We start from the raw sequence: 19,036 nt of genomic DNA, 5'->3' as shown, positions 1-19,036 counted from the left end.
AATTAGGGTTTTATGCAGATTTTTAGGCTTCTAGAACACTAGGTGCGGCACAACCCTAGGGTGGATGGATTAGGGTTTAAACTTAGCAGAAAATAAAGGATTAGGGCCCTAGGGTGCGGCATGGGCTTAGAACAAAGCTGAAAAAGGATTAGGAAACTTCCAATTCAAGAATAGAAACTTTCAAGAATGGAAACCTCCAAGAATAACAACTTCCAACTTTAGAAACTTTGGTTTCCAATTCTGAACTCTTTGTTCTTCATGTTCATTTCTTCATTTCTTGCCTCCTTTGATCTTCAATTTCATCCATCCATTTGACTCCAAGCATGTGATATCCATTTTATGCTAAAAACTGCTCCAAAAGGCTCCAAATTGCACCTTCTCGCCAACTTTGTCATTTGGACCTACAAACACACGAAAATAGCTTAAAACACTATAATAACCACAAACTAACTATAAAAGTGCAAGAAAACAAGCTAACTAAGTTGCATAAATATGCTCCTAACTTTGACAATTTCCCAACATTCCCATTTGTTGAATGATTTGTTCTGGTTCTTTGAATTGTAGAATGCTTGAGCTTGTAGTGTCTATAAAAATGTGGGATAAGATAGTGTTAAAAAATGTGGGTGTAACACAAATAAATAAATTAAAATATTAATGCGGGTGCAATGCATATAAATTACATAAAAATGACATAAGAAATTAAATAAATTAAAATTTTGATGCAGGTGGAATGCATATAAAAATAACATACGAAATTAAATAAATTAAAATATTGATGTGGGTGGAATGCATATAAATAAATAAAAATATTGTCACCTGATCCGCTAAACTTGTCCCACTACACAGGTTACCAGAAGCATGAGAGATGGCGTTTTTCCAACAAGTAAAGGATGTGTTGAGTTTTTTCCAACGACCTTGAAGACCTTGACTAGTTCTGGAGTCTTGTCCATGTACATCGCAAAACACTTTCGTAATTTTACTCCACATTTCTCGCTTATCCATCTCATTACCCGTAATCGGGTTATGAGTAGTGTGAACCTAACATTCACATAATGTAACATCTTCAATGAGCTTCCACAAAGACATTTTTTTCTCTTAAAGTGTAGAAAATATTGAAATGTAGATAGTATATAAAGTGTAGAAAATATTGAAATGTGGTGTAAGGTGGAAGATGAGGGTTAGGTATTTATAGAAAAAAAATAACTTTTTTAAAATTTTACTGTATTTTAAAAAAAAATTCTGTATTTTTGATAATTTTTAATTCATTTTAATGTAGTTAATTAATCTAGACCGTTGGATTTGAAAAATATTCAAATCCAAGAACCAAGGATCTGCCACGTGGCCAACGGTCATAAATCTGATCGTTGGGCCCCTTTTTTATTTTTAGGGAAAAAACGTGGATCGTTGATCTGTGATCAGACGGTCCAATTTAAAAGTAAAATTTAAATTTTTTTTACCGTTGAAAATCCAATGGTCTAGAAAAACTAGCTGTTGGAAATCCAACAACTCTGAGCATGCCACGTCGCTGACTGCATCTGAAACACAAGTGGGCTAACAACACCTGCCCCCTTGTCCCCTACTCGCGGCCATGCGCGAGTGCCGTGCACGCGCCGGCCAAATAGGCCGGCTCTTGGGTCTATAAAAAATGGGCTGGTTTGTTGCTTGACTTGGGCTGGGTGCCAGGCAACTTTGTAGGCTAGAGTAAATGGACCGACCCTCAGCTTGATATTCAGATTGGGTGCTGGGCAATGTTGGCTCCGGTGGACTTGCTTTCATTTCTTTCTTCCACTCAAAAGTTTTTTATTTTCTGAACTTTTTTTTCGTCTTTATTTTGGCTTCCCTTGAGTTTTGTTCTATGAACTTTGTCTCAATTCCCATGAGCTAGTCTCAGATTTAGACCATCATGGCCCTCTCCTGCTTTGGTGTAGCTTTTTGTTGCGCATCCTCAACCACTGGCCTCTGCTACTAGGCCTGTATACTTCTTCTCATGTGTTAGGTGGCTGTCAAAGTGCTTTTATCACTATTTGGCAATATTATGGGAGCACTTCATGCACGAGTGGCTTGCTCACCCATATTTTCCGTTAATCCATTTGTTTCGTTGGTTTGTTCTCTTGGTGGTGGTGGTTGTGGTGGTCTTGTGATAGAGACACATTTGGTGACTGCTGGTTCCATTCCAATCTTAGGTTTTTTTGTTGTTGTTCAGCTGGTCACTTTTGGACCTGTTTACTGTTTTTTTTTTTTATTGCTGTTGGGCTTGTATTTAAATATCGGGTTGCCTTTTAACCAAGGTATTAAATATCGGTAATATCGGAAATATCGGTATTCCGAAAACACGGAAATATTGATGGAAATATCGGTAAAATATCGATATCGATAAAAATTACATGGAAACCACGGAAATTGTAAGAAAAACTTGGAAATTTTTATTGAAACTTTGTAGGATGTTTATTTAGTCAATTATCTATTAGTTTATCACAAAAAATTGGAAGAAAATGCATTGCATGATGGATTTAACTGATTTAAGTTGATTATATAGCGAGCTGGCAAACATTGTGAGTGTAGAAAACATGTAGTAATTAATGAAAGAAGTTTAAACACACTATAATCATTTATATATAATGCAAATTTTCAAAGTATAATTCGTGAATTAATGTCTAATTGACGATAAATAGAAAAGACTCTAATATGGAATTAACCTTCACCTTGTCCATTTGTTCTAACGCTTAAAATAAACTATGGATATTAACTTAAAAACGAAAATTTTTAACTTGACACAAAAATTAAAAACCTAAAATTTCTTATTTCCCACCCTCAAACTTAAATCACACATTGTCCTCAAGGTGTGAAAAATAAATAAAGAAAAAAAAATAAACTGTAAATAAAAAGAACCTAAACTCAAATAAATATACTAAACTAAATAAAAACAGGAAAAGAACACAAAAAAAAACTAAAAAGAACTGAACTAACAAAAAAACAAAAGAAAAAAAAAATTAGATATGAATTCACATGGGATGCTCTGCATCCCTCTGCCTCGAGACCAGAGCCGAGCCAACGGCTCTTTGCATCAACCCCGAGCCCAAAACAGCCCTTGATGTCCTTTCCATTTTTTTTATTGTTTTGTAGAAACCAAAACAGCCTTTTAGAAAAAGGAGAAAGGCTCTCTCTCTCTCTCTTAGACCCCTCACTCTCTCTCAGTTTAGTTCTCAACTCTATCTCGTTCTCTCACTCCCGTTCTCTCACTCCATTTCCCCGATCGCACCCACACCCAGGCACACCCAAATTTGTCCACCCCGATGCCAGCGCAGCATCTCCACCACCCTCCTGAACTTTCCCTCCCTCTCCTCCGTCTCTGGGAAGCACGGCAACGATCAGAGGAACGCCGATGACCCCAAGGACACCCAGATCCGGTGAGGCCGTGAGTGTCGAGCCACTTTCCGAACACCTCCGACCGTTTCACGGCAAACGGAAGTTATAAAAACGTTCATCTCGTCTTCTATTTCATTTTCATACCTAGATCGGAGTCTAGGGTCCTGTTTTACAGTCGGCCGGAGCTTCTACAGCTCCGGCGTTCTTCTTCGGGAAGCCTGTTTCAATATTAACGTTAATTTGGATAATATCGCGATATTATCCCGAAAACCATTTGGATAGTGCAAAAAAAATCGGTACCCTTGAAAACCGATAATATCGGCGATATATCGCCGATATTATCGGCATTTCGGACCATGCTTTTAACTCTCTTTTTTCTTATACTTGCATTTTTCAATGAAAGTAAATTAGTTTGACCAAAGACCATTTAAAAAAAAAAAAAAAAAAAGACTCCCATGATTTGACTGGTAGTTTTTAGTGCGCCTCATCTGATTCCGATCCAATAAATTCTTGTTATGTTTTGAGGACAAAGGCATCATTACATGTACGATCTGTTCTCTCTCTCTTATCTCTCTCTCTAATATAAAATCTCTCTCTCTAATATAAACATAAACATGCACACAGTCTTTGATTTGACATCCACATCAAGAGCTGTTCTTCCGAATCTTCTCATCTTCACCATCCATCCATTGCATAATCAACGGCTCAGGATTTTTGTTATATTATCACGGAAATATACAACCACAATAAAATAACTGGTTTATAATTTTTTCTCAGACGCCGTTGCTAGTGTAGGTCATAACATACTGGATACTCATATTTGGGATCGTTCGATTCCGTTGAAAGCTGGACATGGTTTTATTTGTGATTGTATTGGATTTGGTTGTACTCTAATTCCTTTATTTAATTGTGTGTTGTCTTTTTGGTAATACTAGTAAGATAAAATTTAAATTTGATGGTTGACTTGGTAATTTGATATATTGTCAATATTTTCCTTTCACTATATATACCAAAATTTATTGCTTCATTTATGTTTTTAATAAACAAAAAATAAAAAAATAAAAGTTGGGTTGTTGTTGGTTTAAAAATTATAAAATAATACTTAAATATGCTAACATTTAAGGTAAGGCAAGTAGAATGCCTTTTGAAATAGCAAAAATCAAATTTGAAGGCAACTTCAAATTTGACATCTCTTTATTCGTGTCAGCTTAGCCTTATTTTCCATGTCATCTTTGATATCTCAGTTGGTGTAAATGGTACGTCATTTGTTACCGTTATATGTGTAACATCCCACATCGTCCAGAGATGGGAATCATGTAAGCCTTATATGTATATTCGCATCTCTACCTAACACGAGGCCTTTTGGGAGTTCACTGGCTTCGGATTCTGTCAGAACTTCGAAGTTAAGCAAGTTCACACGAGAGCAATCCTATGATGGGTGATTCACTGAGAAGTTCTCGTGTGAGTTCCCATAAACAAAACTATGAGGGCGTGGTCGGGGCCCAAAGCGGACAATATTGTGTTACGGCGGAGTCGAGCCAGGGATGTGGTGAGGACCCAGGCCAGGATGTGACAATATGTCTATGTGGTATTTTTGACATCTCCCTTGGAAATGGTCTAATGGTCAACCTAATGGAAGTATGAATCTCGGAGAAAAACGTAACATTAAGTATGAGATTAGGAAGAAAAAAGCTTGATGTATTCATGATACTTCAGAGTAATAAAGTGAGAATTATTGTATTTTTAAATATAATAATTACTTAGAAATTCAACAATAGAGTAATATTATACTTGAAATAGTTCTTGAAAAAATAATGTACCCACACAGTTATTAAATATTTCAAAAAAAAAAAAAACTATTGATATATTTTAAAACATAAAATAATTACATGTAATTAGCATTAGTAGTTTCATCACAAAAAGTAAAAAGTAAATCTGCGTACAAATGAAAATAAAAATATAGGGTACATATTAAAAATTAAAATTATAACGTACAAATCAACATTGTTTTCTAAAGTAAGGACACAAAAAGAACCTAAAATATATGGGTACTAATTAAACTAAAAAGACAAAATTAAAAAATGGATACAAATTAAAAATAGAAATATATGAAAAATACTAAGTGAATATATTTAGAAATAATTGAATAAGATTTTAATTTTAAAATTAAAATATGTTGACATGTAAATCATTTACTATTCAAATAACGATGTGGAGAAAAGTCAAAGGAACTTGATAAAAAATAAAAAATAAAAGTTTTAATTAATAAGAAGGTAAAATGAGAGATAACAACTTAATTTATCCTATTTTAATCTAAATACAATAAATTGGTTGCGTTAATTTTTTTAGGAAAATTTTATTAAAACTCATTTGTTTAATCACTACACCCAGCTTAAAATTTAGATATAAAGTGTGTATTCTACAATGCAATCAAACTCAAACTTAAAATTTAGACATATTTGTCAATTTGTCACTTGAACTTGTATGGAGTTGTCAATTTCTCCATGAATTTTAATTTTACTCGATTATTCTCTTAAACTTTTATAATTAGTCAATTTCCCTCTTAAACTTTAATTTTAGCCGATTACTCCTCTGAACTTTTATAAATAGCAAATTTTTCCCCTGGCGTTAGATTTTTAAAATTTTCATCCAATTCTCCATCCATCTTAATCACAGAAACAACATATGACAACTGTATGAGGGCAAAAATGATGAAAAATTGGATGGATGAAGAATTGAATGAAATTTTTTAAAATCTAATGTGAAGGGGGGAATTGACTATTTATAAAAGTTCAGGGGATAATAGGCTAAAATTAAAGTTTAAGGAGAAAATTGGCTAATAGAAAAATACAAGAGGGTAATCAGTTAAAATTAAAGTTCAGGAGAAAATTAAGAGCTCCATACAATTTCAGGAGACAAATCAACAAATACTTCTAAAATTTATGAAGACAACCTTCTAGCTCTACCTCCTTTTACAATAACCCAACCCTAATTTGTAACCAAAATTACATGCTACTGTAAGAAACGGTCGATTAATTCATTTGGTATGACAGACCTAATACGTAAGAATTATGTGCTCAGAGGACTCACAGTCAAGCGTGGGAGTTAAACGTCGAACATGTTGGGTTGGTTGGAGGCCAAGAGGTCACGTGCACCCCCACGCGAGAAAGCGACGCCGTAGGGTCCACAGAGAAAAACAAGGGCTTTAAGCTTCCGACACACGGCGTTCATTCCTGGACTCACCAAACCTACAAATAGGCTTCGTAGTTTTGCCTATGCAAAGTATGCGTTTCCCAGTATCCAACCAGACCAGCCGACCAGGGCGCTCATACACTTTGGGTCGGCACCGTAATCAAAATCGCCGAGTTGTTCGAATTTCAATTTATTTTTGTTTTCGCAAATGTTTTCCCCAACCCACTACATGGATTGAATTGTATTAAATATTTCAAAATTGTATTATCCAAGATCTACTTATGCAAAGATTGTTTAGATGTACTTTTAAAATATTAAAAATATTTTTAGTTAAAATCTTTAGAACCAATTTTTAATAAAAATGCTAATTAATTTTGAAAAAAACACTTAAAGTGTTTTCTAGAAGAAACACAAATTATGTTTTTTTTTTTTGTAAAAAGCATTTCAAGTGATTTTGGAACCTGAAAATACTTTCTTTAAAAACGTTTTCAGTTATTATAAAAGCACATCCAAACAACTCTGCACAAAAAAAAAAACAGAAATAAAAATTCTTAACATCTAAAAATCTAAAAAAAAAGGTTTGAGAATGAAGGCTATGGTAGAATATATCATGGTTGGCGACTTCTTTTCATATTATACATCGAGAAGCCAACCCACTATATGGATTGAGTTGTATTAAATATTTCAAAATTGTATTATTAAAGTCTAATGATGCACAAAAGAAAACGGAAATAAAAATCCGCACATCTTAAAATAGTAGGTTTGGCAAGTGGTTCTTTACCATAATAGTGAGATAAATGTTGCCTTTACACCAAGTGAGTTCAAATCTTGTCGGCTTTAATATAACATATAATCTAAAAAATTTATTGTTTGACAAAAAAAAAAAAAAAAAGTAGGTTTGAGATTAAAGGCTATGGTTGAAGAAGATATCATGGTTGGCAACTTCGTTTCAAATTATATATTGACAAACCAATTTTTCCGTCAATGTTCTTATTAGCGTAGACTTACAATTCAACATGTTCATGTATAGGCTCATATTTTATCTACTACAAAGAAATGATTTTTTCTCTGATTGTATTAGTACTGAATATAATTGTGATTTTCCTATCTAATTAAGTTTGTTTTTCAAAGAAAAAAAAAGTCGGTTTTGAATGAGAGTTTTTTTTTTTTTTCCAAGGTATTGATGTGTACATACTTCAAAATAACTTGAAATGATGTATTTCTTGCGTGAAGTTGTCTAGTTGACCAAAATGATCCGTGGCTACGTGGAAGAAGAAATATGTGCATGCCAAACATGCATATGTTCCCACCAAAAAACAAAACATTGATTTGTAAACTATAATTGACAAACATGATATGTAATTCCTTGTGTATAATAACGTAGGTCTTCACTTAAAACATTTTTATTAACCTGCACGTTTTTATAATATGTTTGTAAAGATCTTTGCTTATCATATTCAGCTATCGTTAAACATTGTAAGAATAATATAAAATAACAATTCCGTGCATTATGTAAGAATAACATAAGAATGATATGGAAGTCGATGTTTTCACAAAGCCCTTTATTTGTTGAGATTTCTTTTATTCAAGATGTTTTTTTTTTTTTTCTAACAAAGCGGAAGTTTTAGTAAAGAAGATGAAGGTGAAAAAAGAGAGTGATGAAAAGAATAACGTTAAAGAGATAACAATCACGCTTTATCACAGTGATAGAAATGTGTTGAGCCCTTACATGATGACGTGGGTTTGAACTTCGTCGGTGACTAGTTTAACATCTAATATAATAAAATCTATCGTTTGACAAAAAAAAAAAAAAAGAGATCACATATAATGCTCACATAAATATATATTTTAACATCATCAATTGATCCGATTTAATACCATTTGAAAAATAATGAGTTATAATGTGGTAAAAAAAATACAATGTTACTCAAATAAATTACTTGATGGTAAGGAGACTCTGTCAAAAGTAGAATTCTCTCTATGGACTCTCCGTCACTTTATATTTTTTGGCATAATTCCCGTAACAACATTATAAAAATTGTACTAAAATCATAAGATCACAAAGAATCGATAGAAATTCTAATTTGAGAGAATCTCCTTCAATATTTCTCAACTTAAAATTAAACCAGTGTTCTAATTCAAGAAGCAAAGGCAAAGGTCATCAAGTGCAGTATTGTGGGTTGGTGAACCACCAATTATGGTGAGAAAACAAACCTGACAGAAAGCCGATTATTTTCCGAGTTATTTACTCTTTAACGTAGAGTATAAAACTTCTCATCGCATACACTATTCAAGAGCAGCTCTTCTTTTACATTGACCAAAAAAGCAGCTCTGTTTCCTGTTACGCGTTGCATCACATCGCCAAGACAAATCACCAATCCAACGGCTATGCTGCATGGTTTGCGCAGTTCTTACGTTGGACTCTCCCGCACGACATTACCACTCTGTCTATGTGTGGATGAGCAGACAAGATCATGGGATCTGCATGTTTTTATTGCACAAGCCCTGCAAAAATGGATCATGCAAATCCTTCCTCAACTTTTTCCTCTCTTTTCTTCTCTTGGGAGCGAGCGCATAATATTAAAAATTAAATGTCACTTATTATTACCGTTTAGTAATATTTATATTCATTTTGTAAACTCAAAATTTTAAGTCTGATTCTTGTAAAAAATGAATTTGAATCATATGATTATGATTCGTCCATTAGAACACTTAGTCCACTTCTTCACTACTTTAGTATAACTAATGTATTATAAATAAATGAACAATGAATGTAACTGGCCAATAGACCAATAGACAACGTCCCATCCATCAATTTCTTGGCATGCTAAATGCAATGAAAAAGATTTGAAAAATTTACATTTTAATAATAAAGATAAAATAAACGGTATCAAGATTGATTTTTTATATAAAAATGTGATTTTTTGTTAAAATAAACAGTATTGGAAATCTTTAATTAAAGTTTTCAAAAGCAACCCCATTAATTTATCACGCCTAACGATATAACACGTGTCTTCGCTTATCCTAAACCTCCTCCTAAATTAACACCAACTTAATTAAGTGACTTTGACACTAAGAAAAGGCAAAATGTGTTGGACTTTGTGCTAAACAAGAAAAATCAACTCCTATAAACATCAATTCGATATAGAGCACTGACTTTTTTTATGAGTAATGTTAGAGATTGAATTTTTTAAATTAAATTACAAATTAAATAATATGTTATTAATAAAAAATAAATATGTTAACTGATACTTTATTAATCATTCAATTATCTACAACGATATCATTTAGTTTAAAAAAATAATCTCTCTAGCATTACTATTTGTTTGGCTAGTGACTTTGAAAGCAAGAATGTCATTGTAAACAAGTTTTTCTCTTGTGACAAAAAAATTTGGAGTCATGACTCCATGCCCATCTATGTTTGTTAATATTCCTATCATGAATGATTGTAAAAGACGGATATATGTGTGAGGGAATTGATCCAAGAATATTATCTTTATTTAAACAAATAAAGTAGAATGTGTCGTTGCATATTCAAACCCAATCTTGAACTAATAATCAACTTATTTATAACTACATTATTTGATTTACAAATTTAGTCTTTTTAACATTATTAATAAATTTGTGTCATTGGCACTAAAAAGACAAAATTGTTTGGGTGTTGTGCTATAAACAAAGTTTGTGTACTAGACTAACTTTATTAACACCAATGCAATGTAAAGCACTAGGCTGTAGGCAAATAGGGCAGTGACTTTGGGAGCAAGAATGTCATTTTCTATTCAAATATAGAGGGGATGTTTGGGGTTGTGTGCTAACGAGGCTGGACAACATTTGGTGTTGGTGAGAGGCGAGGTCAGCACAGCACAGCACGCTTTGCTTCCTGAGTTGAACAACCTCCTCCTCCTGTTATTACGTTGTGTTTTTAGAGAGAGGGGCTGTGGTTGCGTGCATTTGCTCTAATTTCTGTTTTCTGTTTTGGGGTTCTTTGGGGGGAAGGGAATCTCTCTGCCCATCTCATCATTTTTCACTTTTGTTTCCATCTCTATTTGTAAAAATCTCTCACAGCAACTACTCATACAACCCACGAGTCCCAAAAGTAGAGAGAGAGAGAGAGGAGAGAGAAGGAAAAAACGAAAAGAAAAGAAGAGAAAGAACCCACTAAAGCCTACATCAAGTTTTAAAGAGAAAAAAACCCCGTAGACATCAATCCCCGCCCTATTTTAGCCTCCCTGTCCCTTTTGTGCTTTAAGTTTGGTTGTTTGTTCTTCTCCTTATTTTCTCTTCCCTTGTGAGGTTTTGGTTTTTCCTTTGTGCTTGTTTCTTCAAGATCTTTTGATATCAAAGGTGTGTGAGACCAAGTGAGCAATTTGAGCACATGAGGATGTTGGCCTTTGAAGTTTAGAGCTTTGTCCAAAGACTTTTATAAGGTAAAAACCCCTTTCTCCCTTTCTCTTCCATTTTTTCTTGTTCTTGTCAAAGTGGTTTCTTTTTTATCCCAAGCTTATTAAGTTCCTCTTGTTCCATTTCTCAGTGCAGTTCCTTCAATTTGTATTTCTGGTGTGAAAAGTACAAGGGAAAGTAAAAAGATTTGAATTTTTCACTAGGGTCATCACAAAAACTGAGTATTTAGATATGGTCGCTGAGATGGAGGGATGTACAAGGAAGGAGGAGGAGGCATGTCCACAGCTGCTAGATTTAATTCCTAGACAGAGAGACTGGCTTGTGAGCAGAGATATTGAGGGCAGCAGCCATGGAAGCTCCTCCTCAGAGGAGAAGAAGCTTGAGCTCAGGCTTGGCCCTCCATGCCAAAACTGGTCAATGGAAAGAGAAAGAGATGAGAAGTCTCAGTCCCTTCTCTCTCTTGGGTACTTTTCTTCCCCCATGTTCTCCAACCAAACCCAGAAACTTATTTCTTCTTACCAGCAGCAGGCAAAAGTTGGATCTTTTATTCACCTGCCTGTCAACCCCAACAAAGCGTCACAGCCCTGTTGCAGTAAAGTGGTAGACTTGCAGAATGCAGAAAGGAAAGGGTTTTCACCAGCCCCTGCAAACACAGCTGTGCTCCCCAACACCTCTCAGAAAAGGTAATCCAGCTTTTTCTACTTTCTTGTGTAATATTGTTATTATTTTATTTTTTTTCAGACAGAGGATATTCACTCACAGGTTCTCACTGCTTGGAGCTAGACTAGGCAAAGTTGTGGTCCATGCATAATATTTCTATTTTTTTTTAATTATTTTTTTCATTTTTGTTGAAGTTTCAAATTATTTTCCTTTTTCTGTAGTTTTTCCTGTGAGACAGTTTGCTTTTTTCTGTTTATTCATAATCAAGCTTGTTTTTCTTTTTGGGTCTGTCCAAGCATACCGCCTGTTCTGCCCTTTTCATGCAAGTTTTTGGCTTTTCTGTCGTTGTTTCTTGCCAAATCTACTTCAATAACGCCTACATATTATCTCTTTCATTAGTACATTATTATTTAGTTCTTAATGTCTTTTGTAGAATTTATGTATAATAATTTTGTGTGAATTAATATATGAAAACTTATTTTGTGCTAATTATTTCTCTTTTGATATCCTAAAAAAAATTACAGAACTGCTCCTGCTCCGGTTGTGGGTTGGCCTCCAGTTCGATCATTTAGGAAAAATCTTGCAAGCAACAACTCATCGAAACCTGCGGTTGAATCCGAAAATGTTGTCCAAAACAAAGTTCCTAATGGTAAACCAGTTGAAACCAGCAGACAGGGTCTGTTTGTGAAAATTAACATGGATGGGGTTCCCATCGGAAGAAAAGTGGACCTCGGTGCCTATGACAGCTACCAAAAGCTCTCCTCCGCTGTCGATGAACTCTTCCGTGGCCTTCTCGCAGGTAAATCTCATAAGTAATTATTATTGTAGCCACATTGTTAATTTACTGTTTAAAACTTATTCCTAGCATTTTTAATTAGTTAGAGAGAGTATGATTTGCGTAAAAGTGTATACTTCATATGGTCAAAATTCATTTTACCAACGCAAATTTTATAATGTTTTGGTTTTTACCACAATTTGTTTTGATGGGGTTTTCGGATTGTTTTTCATGAAAATACATCCTATCTATTTATACACAATCGTGTTTGTCGTTTGTGCGCTCTGATGTGTAGCTCAAAGAGATTCCTGTGCTGGTGGAACCAAGAACAAGCAAGGGGAAGAGAAAGAAATCGCAGGCTTATTGGATGGAAGTGGAGAATATACCCTAGTTTATGAAGATAATGAAGGAGACAGGATGCTCGTTGGGGATGTCCCATGGCAGTAAGCATCTTATCATCTCTCTGAATCTGATGCAAATTTAGATTATTTTCTTTCACTTCCTCATGTATATTATATTCCAACACTTGCTGATATGATTTCAGTTTTAATCTCACCATTTTATTAAATCATGCAGAATTAGATTCCTTCATCTTTAAACAATATATGCTTCTCATTTTTATGCATAGATATCAGCGTACTGTTTTCGTTTGTTGTTTCTTAATGTAATGATTCCCGCAACTCCATACAACGGCATCATATCGTGTCATTTTGCACCTGAAAAATTTGTAAAATTTTCTCCTGCCGTAAGCACGGACGTTAAACAATGTTGTGTAATTTGCTCCTTGATCTTTGATTTGCCAGGATGTTTGTGTCGACTGTGAAGAGGCTGCGTGTGCTCAAGAGCTCTGAACTTTCTGCACTTCGTCGTATGTTCTATGTTGATTCATTATATAAACCCAACTTTGTCCTTATTAATTAAATTAGCATTTGGTTTTGCATCCTTGCAGTGATTATGATTAAACTAGTGGTGATTTGTTTTCAGTTCGTAGCAGCAAGCAAGATAAGATGCCACTTTGACTCTGCATTCAACTGAAGAAAGGGGAATTTTAATCTCAAGAATCCACCATTGAAGTTTGTATTTTGCACTAGACTTGTTTTGTGTGACTTATCTGAAATTTTGCTTCAGTAATTTCTGTGGAGAAAAGGAAGCCAAGTGGCGTGTGGAGATGTATGGGTCTGTATCTTGGCTCTTGTAGAAAAAAGAGAAGCAAAGAATGTGCTTTGGGTGGCACATCACCTTGCCATATTATGCATTCTGGTAATTATGTTACGCCGATTTAACTGAATGCCACATTATTTACTCTGTTATGGATTCTTGCAATAATGTTATGTTGGTTCAACCGATTGTAAGTCGAATTCACGATGCGTATTACTTGGTCAAGAACACTATGCCAAACCACCTGCGGACGTACCTAATTCCTACAAACAAAACTGTCCCATCTCATGGCAAAGAGATGACTTAGAGAAGGGTGATTTTGTTTGTTTCTTTCTTTTCCTTAAAAAGTCACTAATGAAGTTTGACTGCAAGCAAAGGTTGATTAGAAAGTCATAAACATCTAATTTTAAACAAATGTTGTCAATTAAGTAAACATATTAAGGGAAGTAGGGCTTGAAATCTGGCCAAAACAGAAAGACAAAGAAGTAAAAAGTAAAGGAGACTAAGATTCCATGTAGGGAGTAATCGTAGGAGTTGAAGATGATCATGTAATTTGGGATGAGTTTTGAGCTGGGACTTCTTGCCACATAGAGGTATATATAACTTGCATTGACCAGTCGTTTAATAACTTGTTAGATTTGTGTTACGTTCAAAGTTAAGCAAATCTTAAGTTCATGTGACATCAAATTATAATAATAATTATCATAATTGTTATCAAAATATTACACTTGCTACAATAATTATTCTTAATTTTACTTATCACTCAACCTAGACAAGTTTTTTTTAGTAGGTTGGGCGTAGACCTTAAGCCCCTAGGTGTATTTAGTGGTACATGGCAATAAAAAAATGCCATATTGATCTGCTAAGTAAGAGTGGTGCTAGGTAGACTAAATTTGAAAAATAAATGATGTGTCACTAATAAAAAATAAACACATTAATCAACACTTAAGTAATAATCCGATCATTAACTTTTTATATCATTTAATTTACAAAATTTCGTTTACATATTTAGTCTCCCTAGCATTACTCGATAACTAATCAATCTCCTACAAAACTAAAAGAACGATGGGCTGTAAAGCTTGCTCCACTTTCTCCTTTTTGATTCCATTTGGAGAGGTTGCCAATTTGTACACTATTCATTGTATTCAAAGGGGTTTTTTTCGGCTTAGGCTTTGGGTCCTTTGGGTTGGGATAAAGTAGAAACAGACACCTTTTGAGTTCAAAAGAGTAGAGACCCAAAAATCCCCAGAGTCCTCACCAGACCTTTGACGTGATGCCCCTCCACCTCAACACTATCCATTGGGTCCCTAAATGTGTATACATCTTCTACACATGGAGTTGTGCTGTCATCCGAAGCGAACACATGTTTAAATCTAGTGCATCAGCGGTCACAAATCAACTATAGAAGCGTGGAGGAGTAAGCGTATCGCATTCTTCTTGAAATATCGAGAACCATATTTGATGAGTAAGATAGTGATGGCCATTAATGCAGAGCTTAATTGTAGGGTTAGATTCGTTTGGACATTTGAGGGTTGTGTCCTAATCAACGTGTGGGTGCATAAGAAAAACTGTCTAGAGGGTGAAAAGGAATATGGAGGTTTGGGGAGGATTGAAGGGTCTTTGTCTGTAGTTGAGAGCTGCCTAACTTTGGGCGAAAAAGGAGACTGCCCTTTATTCCAAAGGAATTCATTTTGTGGTCTTTGCTTTTGAGTTTAGGGAGAGGATAATGTCCCTATAGTCCACTTTATGTACCATAAATTGGAAGTCACTTTACACAAATCCAAAATTTTGCATGCTTATTTCATGTATCAAATTCGTGTCGTTCATGCATGCGTATGTGCAGTTTTCAATGACTATACGTAGAAATTTTGTTGATCTGAAATCTTTTAGTTCAAGCAAACTCCTAGTGAAAATAAATGTGTCTTTAGAATTTCCTATAATTTACATATTGTGCAGCTAAGCGATTATTCTTTGGCTTTTTCTCCTTTTTGAGAGATTTGGGCAAAGCCGTATATAATTGACAACATAATTAGGTATTTAATTCGTCATTATAAGAGTCGAATCTGGGAACTCTCACTTACAACTGTAGTATAATAATGGTTAAATGATTCACGACCTAAAAAGAGAAAGGAGTATGAAAAACAATAACATTTGAGAGATTGTGAATTACCACGACGATTTTTTATTTGAGTATGGTGGACATAATATCTGTAGGCTGTTTAATGCCCAGGCTTATTCTGTCTGGGCTTTGTAGTTCATGGACATTACAAATTAGTAGCCCAAACATAAACCCAATCAAAACCGAAGGAGTGATACGGTTAGGGCTGGTTCGGTATGGGATACCGAACCGAAACCCTTGTCCTGATTCCCAAACCGATGTTTTCGGGAATTCTAATGTTAAGACCGATCCCAAACCAAATTTTCGAGAATCCTGAAATAGTTTGGACTTTTGGGCTAAAATTTAGCCTTTTATATTAAAATTTAGATTTATAACCCAACCCAATATGTGCAATCAATATCAATCTGTGCATAACTTCATACATATTGGGCTTTTAGCCTTTAACTTCATACATAGAAATCCCAAGGATACAGCTTATACTAGGATACAACTTACTCATAAGCATGAACATCTCACTGACATGACTCATAGAAATCCCAAGAGCTCGGAAAGCTTATATTAGGACGACACATGCATCATATTACTGAAACATTGTATTCATCCAAGGGAATGTTTCCCACACGTTTCAAGCAGTGGCCTTCATGAAAAGAGATCACACGGCAGTACCTGAAATGTTACATCTTACAACTAATCCTGTGTCCGAGATCTAGGCACAATCCTAACATACTGCATAATTCTTTACCAATATTGATGCTAATACTTCCACCAAAAACTGCATAACGGATATCCATGTATTAAAGCAAATGGGGTTATATATCATATGCCCCTAAATATATAACCTAATAACTATGACACCATCCAGCTAAAAATTACCACCTCGACTGCAGAAACTTAACAAGAACCCCCCAGAGAAACGTTGCAAGGGAAGTAACGATAAGACAACTACTTGTTTCTTGTTAGGTATGGGTAGAGAGAAAAACCAGTCTCGCCATACAGAAACACCCCATATCAAAAGAATCAATTTTAACCACAAAAACAATCATTTTGAACTCCCCATATCGAAAAAATGGCAGAAACACAGCATATCGAAATCTGGCAAGAACCAGCTATACCCTTTTGTTTTCAACCAAAAATAACAAGTTACAGAGACACCCCACATGAAAATAATCAATCTTTACCACAAAAAACAAGACTTTCAAAGCTCCCCATATCGAAGAAATGGTGAAAATACCCACACATACCTTGCCTTTCGAAACGTTGGGCAGAGAGAAAATGAGAGTTGCAACTGGTGAGGCAATGGAGGTGAAGGTCCATGACCCCACAAACAGGCTCGGCAGGCTCGACAGACCTAAGGAAATTGCACCCTCATCGCGCAGCGGAAGCACCACGAAGTAAGCGCACAGAATCTGCTTTGGAAAATCAAAATTTAGCTGAAATCCCAAACCCCAGTTCTTGAAATTTGAGAAAGTGTTGAAATTTAGCCAAAAGGGACTAAATTTCATATCAGTTCCACCTCCATGTGCTAAATTTCACAAACCCTAATCTAGAATTCGAACCCTAAATTAATTCCAAAATTTATCTGATTTGAGAGAGATCAGAGAGGTGAGTCATTTGTGTGGTGTGGGTGTGGCCGGATTCGAAGACGGAGGGAGAAATCGGCGAGAAGGGTGGTGACCAAGCCCAATGTCACAGAGGCAGCTGTCCAAGGCCCAAAACAGATGGGGGGCACAAAAAAAAAAAGTCCATAGCCCAAATAAGGGCTGAAGGCCAAGAGCCCAAGAAAGATGAAAAAAGGGCCAAGGTTGTGGGCGTTACAAAAAAAAATACAAAACGACATTACAAGGACCACTCGGTCTCCAATAACCCTAACTCCCATATGCTTACACTCCTTTCCTGATTCCCCACCCCCCCCCCCCTTTGTTCGCCACTTCCCCCACTTCCCTCCCTGCCATCCTTGACCCTGACTCCCTTTTCCTTCTCTCAATTCCATTGAAAGTGATTTATTGTTTCCAAACTCCCTTTTCAACTGCAAGCTGCTGAACGCAGCCAGACAACGTAGGAGGTCCCTGTCCCTCCTCCTCAGCTCAACACCAAGCCCATTCACCATTGGGCATTGGCTGCTGCAAGTGCAATATCATTCACTCACCACCAACCCTTTTGAGTTTTGAGGTAAATTAATTTTTAAAATTTGAATTATCAATTCATAATTTAATATAAAATTTTGCAAGTGACATAGAATTATATGACATGATGTATAGAATTGTTGTTGTTGATGAATTGAATTCTTGACTAATTGAATTATTTGATTTCATTTGAAAACCAATTTTTAGGTTCAATTTTTATAATATGTTAGACTATGTGTTAATGTTTTTATAATATATAATATGTGTTGGAATGATAATTTTGATAGGAAATTTTTGTTATATCATGTGTAGGTAATTTTTGCAAATAAATTATCGAAGCCATGTCTTTTAGGAAACAACTCTCTAGTAATATGAAAAGGAAAAAAAAGGCAACGGATAACGAAATTGCCGAAAGTTTAAGATGATCTCTTAATAAATTTTTCTCTACAAAGAACGAGTCAGTTAAAAATTTGAGAGAAAATGATGTTGGTGAAGAGTCACAAAATGTTGTTGGGGAGTCTCATGATCATGAAAATGGTAGTGATTTAGAAGAAAATGTTGGTGATGAGTCTTAAGATCATGAAAATGGTGGTGATGTGGATTTGAATGTTGATGATGATCATATTGGTGTAGAGGAAAATATTGAATCTCCTGAACCTGTTTTTCATTTAAACATTTATGATCCAAGAGTTTGGGATGGTCTTAAGGTAGAAATGAGAGACTTACTTGTAGAACATGGACCAATTCAAGAAAATAATCTCACTTATCCTTAGGTATTATGTCCCCCGTTGTATATTTTCTCTAGTAATATAATTTGGGCGTGAGGGCCTAACCCTCCAGCTTCGACTGAGTTCCAGCCCTCGTTAAATATATTTTTTTAAACATATGTTTCAGTGTTAAAAAAGGGCACATTTTGAGCTTTTGCATTGGGCACCCAAAAACTCAGGACCGGCCCTGGTGGTGACGGATAAGTCTTCTGAGCTCTAAGGTGAGGTGAGGTCGAGTCGAGGCTCGAGAGATGGAGAGAGAGTGACTGAGTTCTCTGAGGGTTGACTTTGATTTGTATTCAAAGGTTGAGATTAAATCTCAACCAAATCCGACGGATGTTACAATTCCAAATATATATTTAAAATTAAATAATTTTTTTTATTTCGGTTCGGTTCGGGATTATTGAAAAAATGGAAATGTAAGACCGATTCTCGTACCGAAAGTTCAAGATCGGTTCGGTATTGGGTACCAAAA

General features: G+C 35.2%; 1 protein-coding gene and 1 long non-coding RNA gene across 4 annotated transcripts; one reads left to right on the top strand and one right to left on the bottom strand.

Annotated features, from left to right (window-relative positions):
- The first annotated feature begins 10,313 nt into the window (after positions 1-10,313).
- On the top strand, positions 10,314-13,752 carry LOC126609779 (auxin-responsive protein IAA26-like). 3 transcript variants are annotated; one of them, XM_050277709.1, is made up of 6 exons: positions 10,314-10,985; positions 11,163-11,642; positions 12,144-12,418; positions 12,690-12,837; positions 13,198-13,262; positions 13,379-13,752. In XM_050277709.1, exons 2-6 carry the CDS (start codon positions 11,191-11,193, stop codon positions 13,411-13,413), a joined length of 975 nt encoding a protein of 324 aa, XP_050133666.1. In that variant the 5' UTR covers positions 10,314-10,985; positions 11,163-11,190; the 3' UTR covers positions 13,414-13,752. The 3 variants fall into 3 exon arrangements, with proteins under 3 accessions (XP_050133666.1, XP_050133665.1, XP_050133664.1); XM_050277708.1 differs by having other exon boundaries at positions 10,315-10,985; positions 11,095-11,642; XM_050277707.1 differs by having other exon boundaries at positions 10,316-10,985; positions 11,090-11,642.
- Positions 13,753-16,038: 2,286 nt separating this feature from the next.
- LOC126609783 (uncharacterized) lies at positions 16,039-17,590 on the bottom strand. Its single transcript, XR_007618293.1, has 2 exons — positions 16,913-17,590; positions 16,039-16,337 (listed from the first exon to the last, which is right to left on the bottom strand). It is a non-coding gene; the product is annotated as an uncharacterized LOC126609783 (long non-coding RNA).
- Positions 17,591-19,036: the final 1,446 nt, after the last annotated feature.

This window comes from Malus sylvestris, chromosome 17 (assembly GCF_916048215.2).
Source record: "Malus sylvestris chromosome 17, drMalSylv7.2, whole genome shotgun sequence".
In the NCBI taxonomy this organism is placed as follows: Eukaryota; Viridiplantae; Streptophyta; class Magnoliopsida; order Rosales; family Rosaceae; genus Malus; species Malus sylvestris.
The sequence above is the reverse complement of the archived record's forward strand: the minus strand, read 5'-3'. Positions and strand labels throughout refer to the sequence as shown.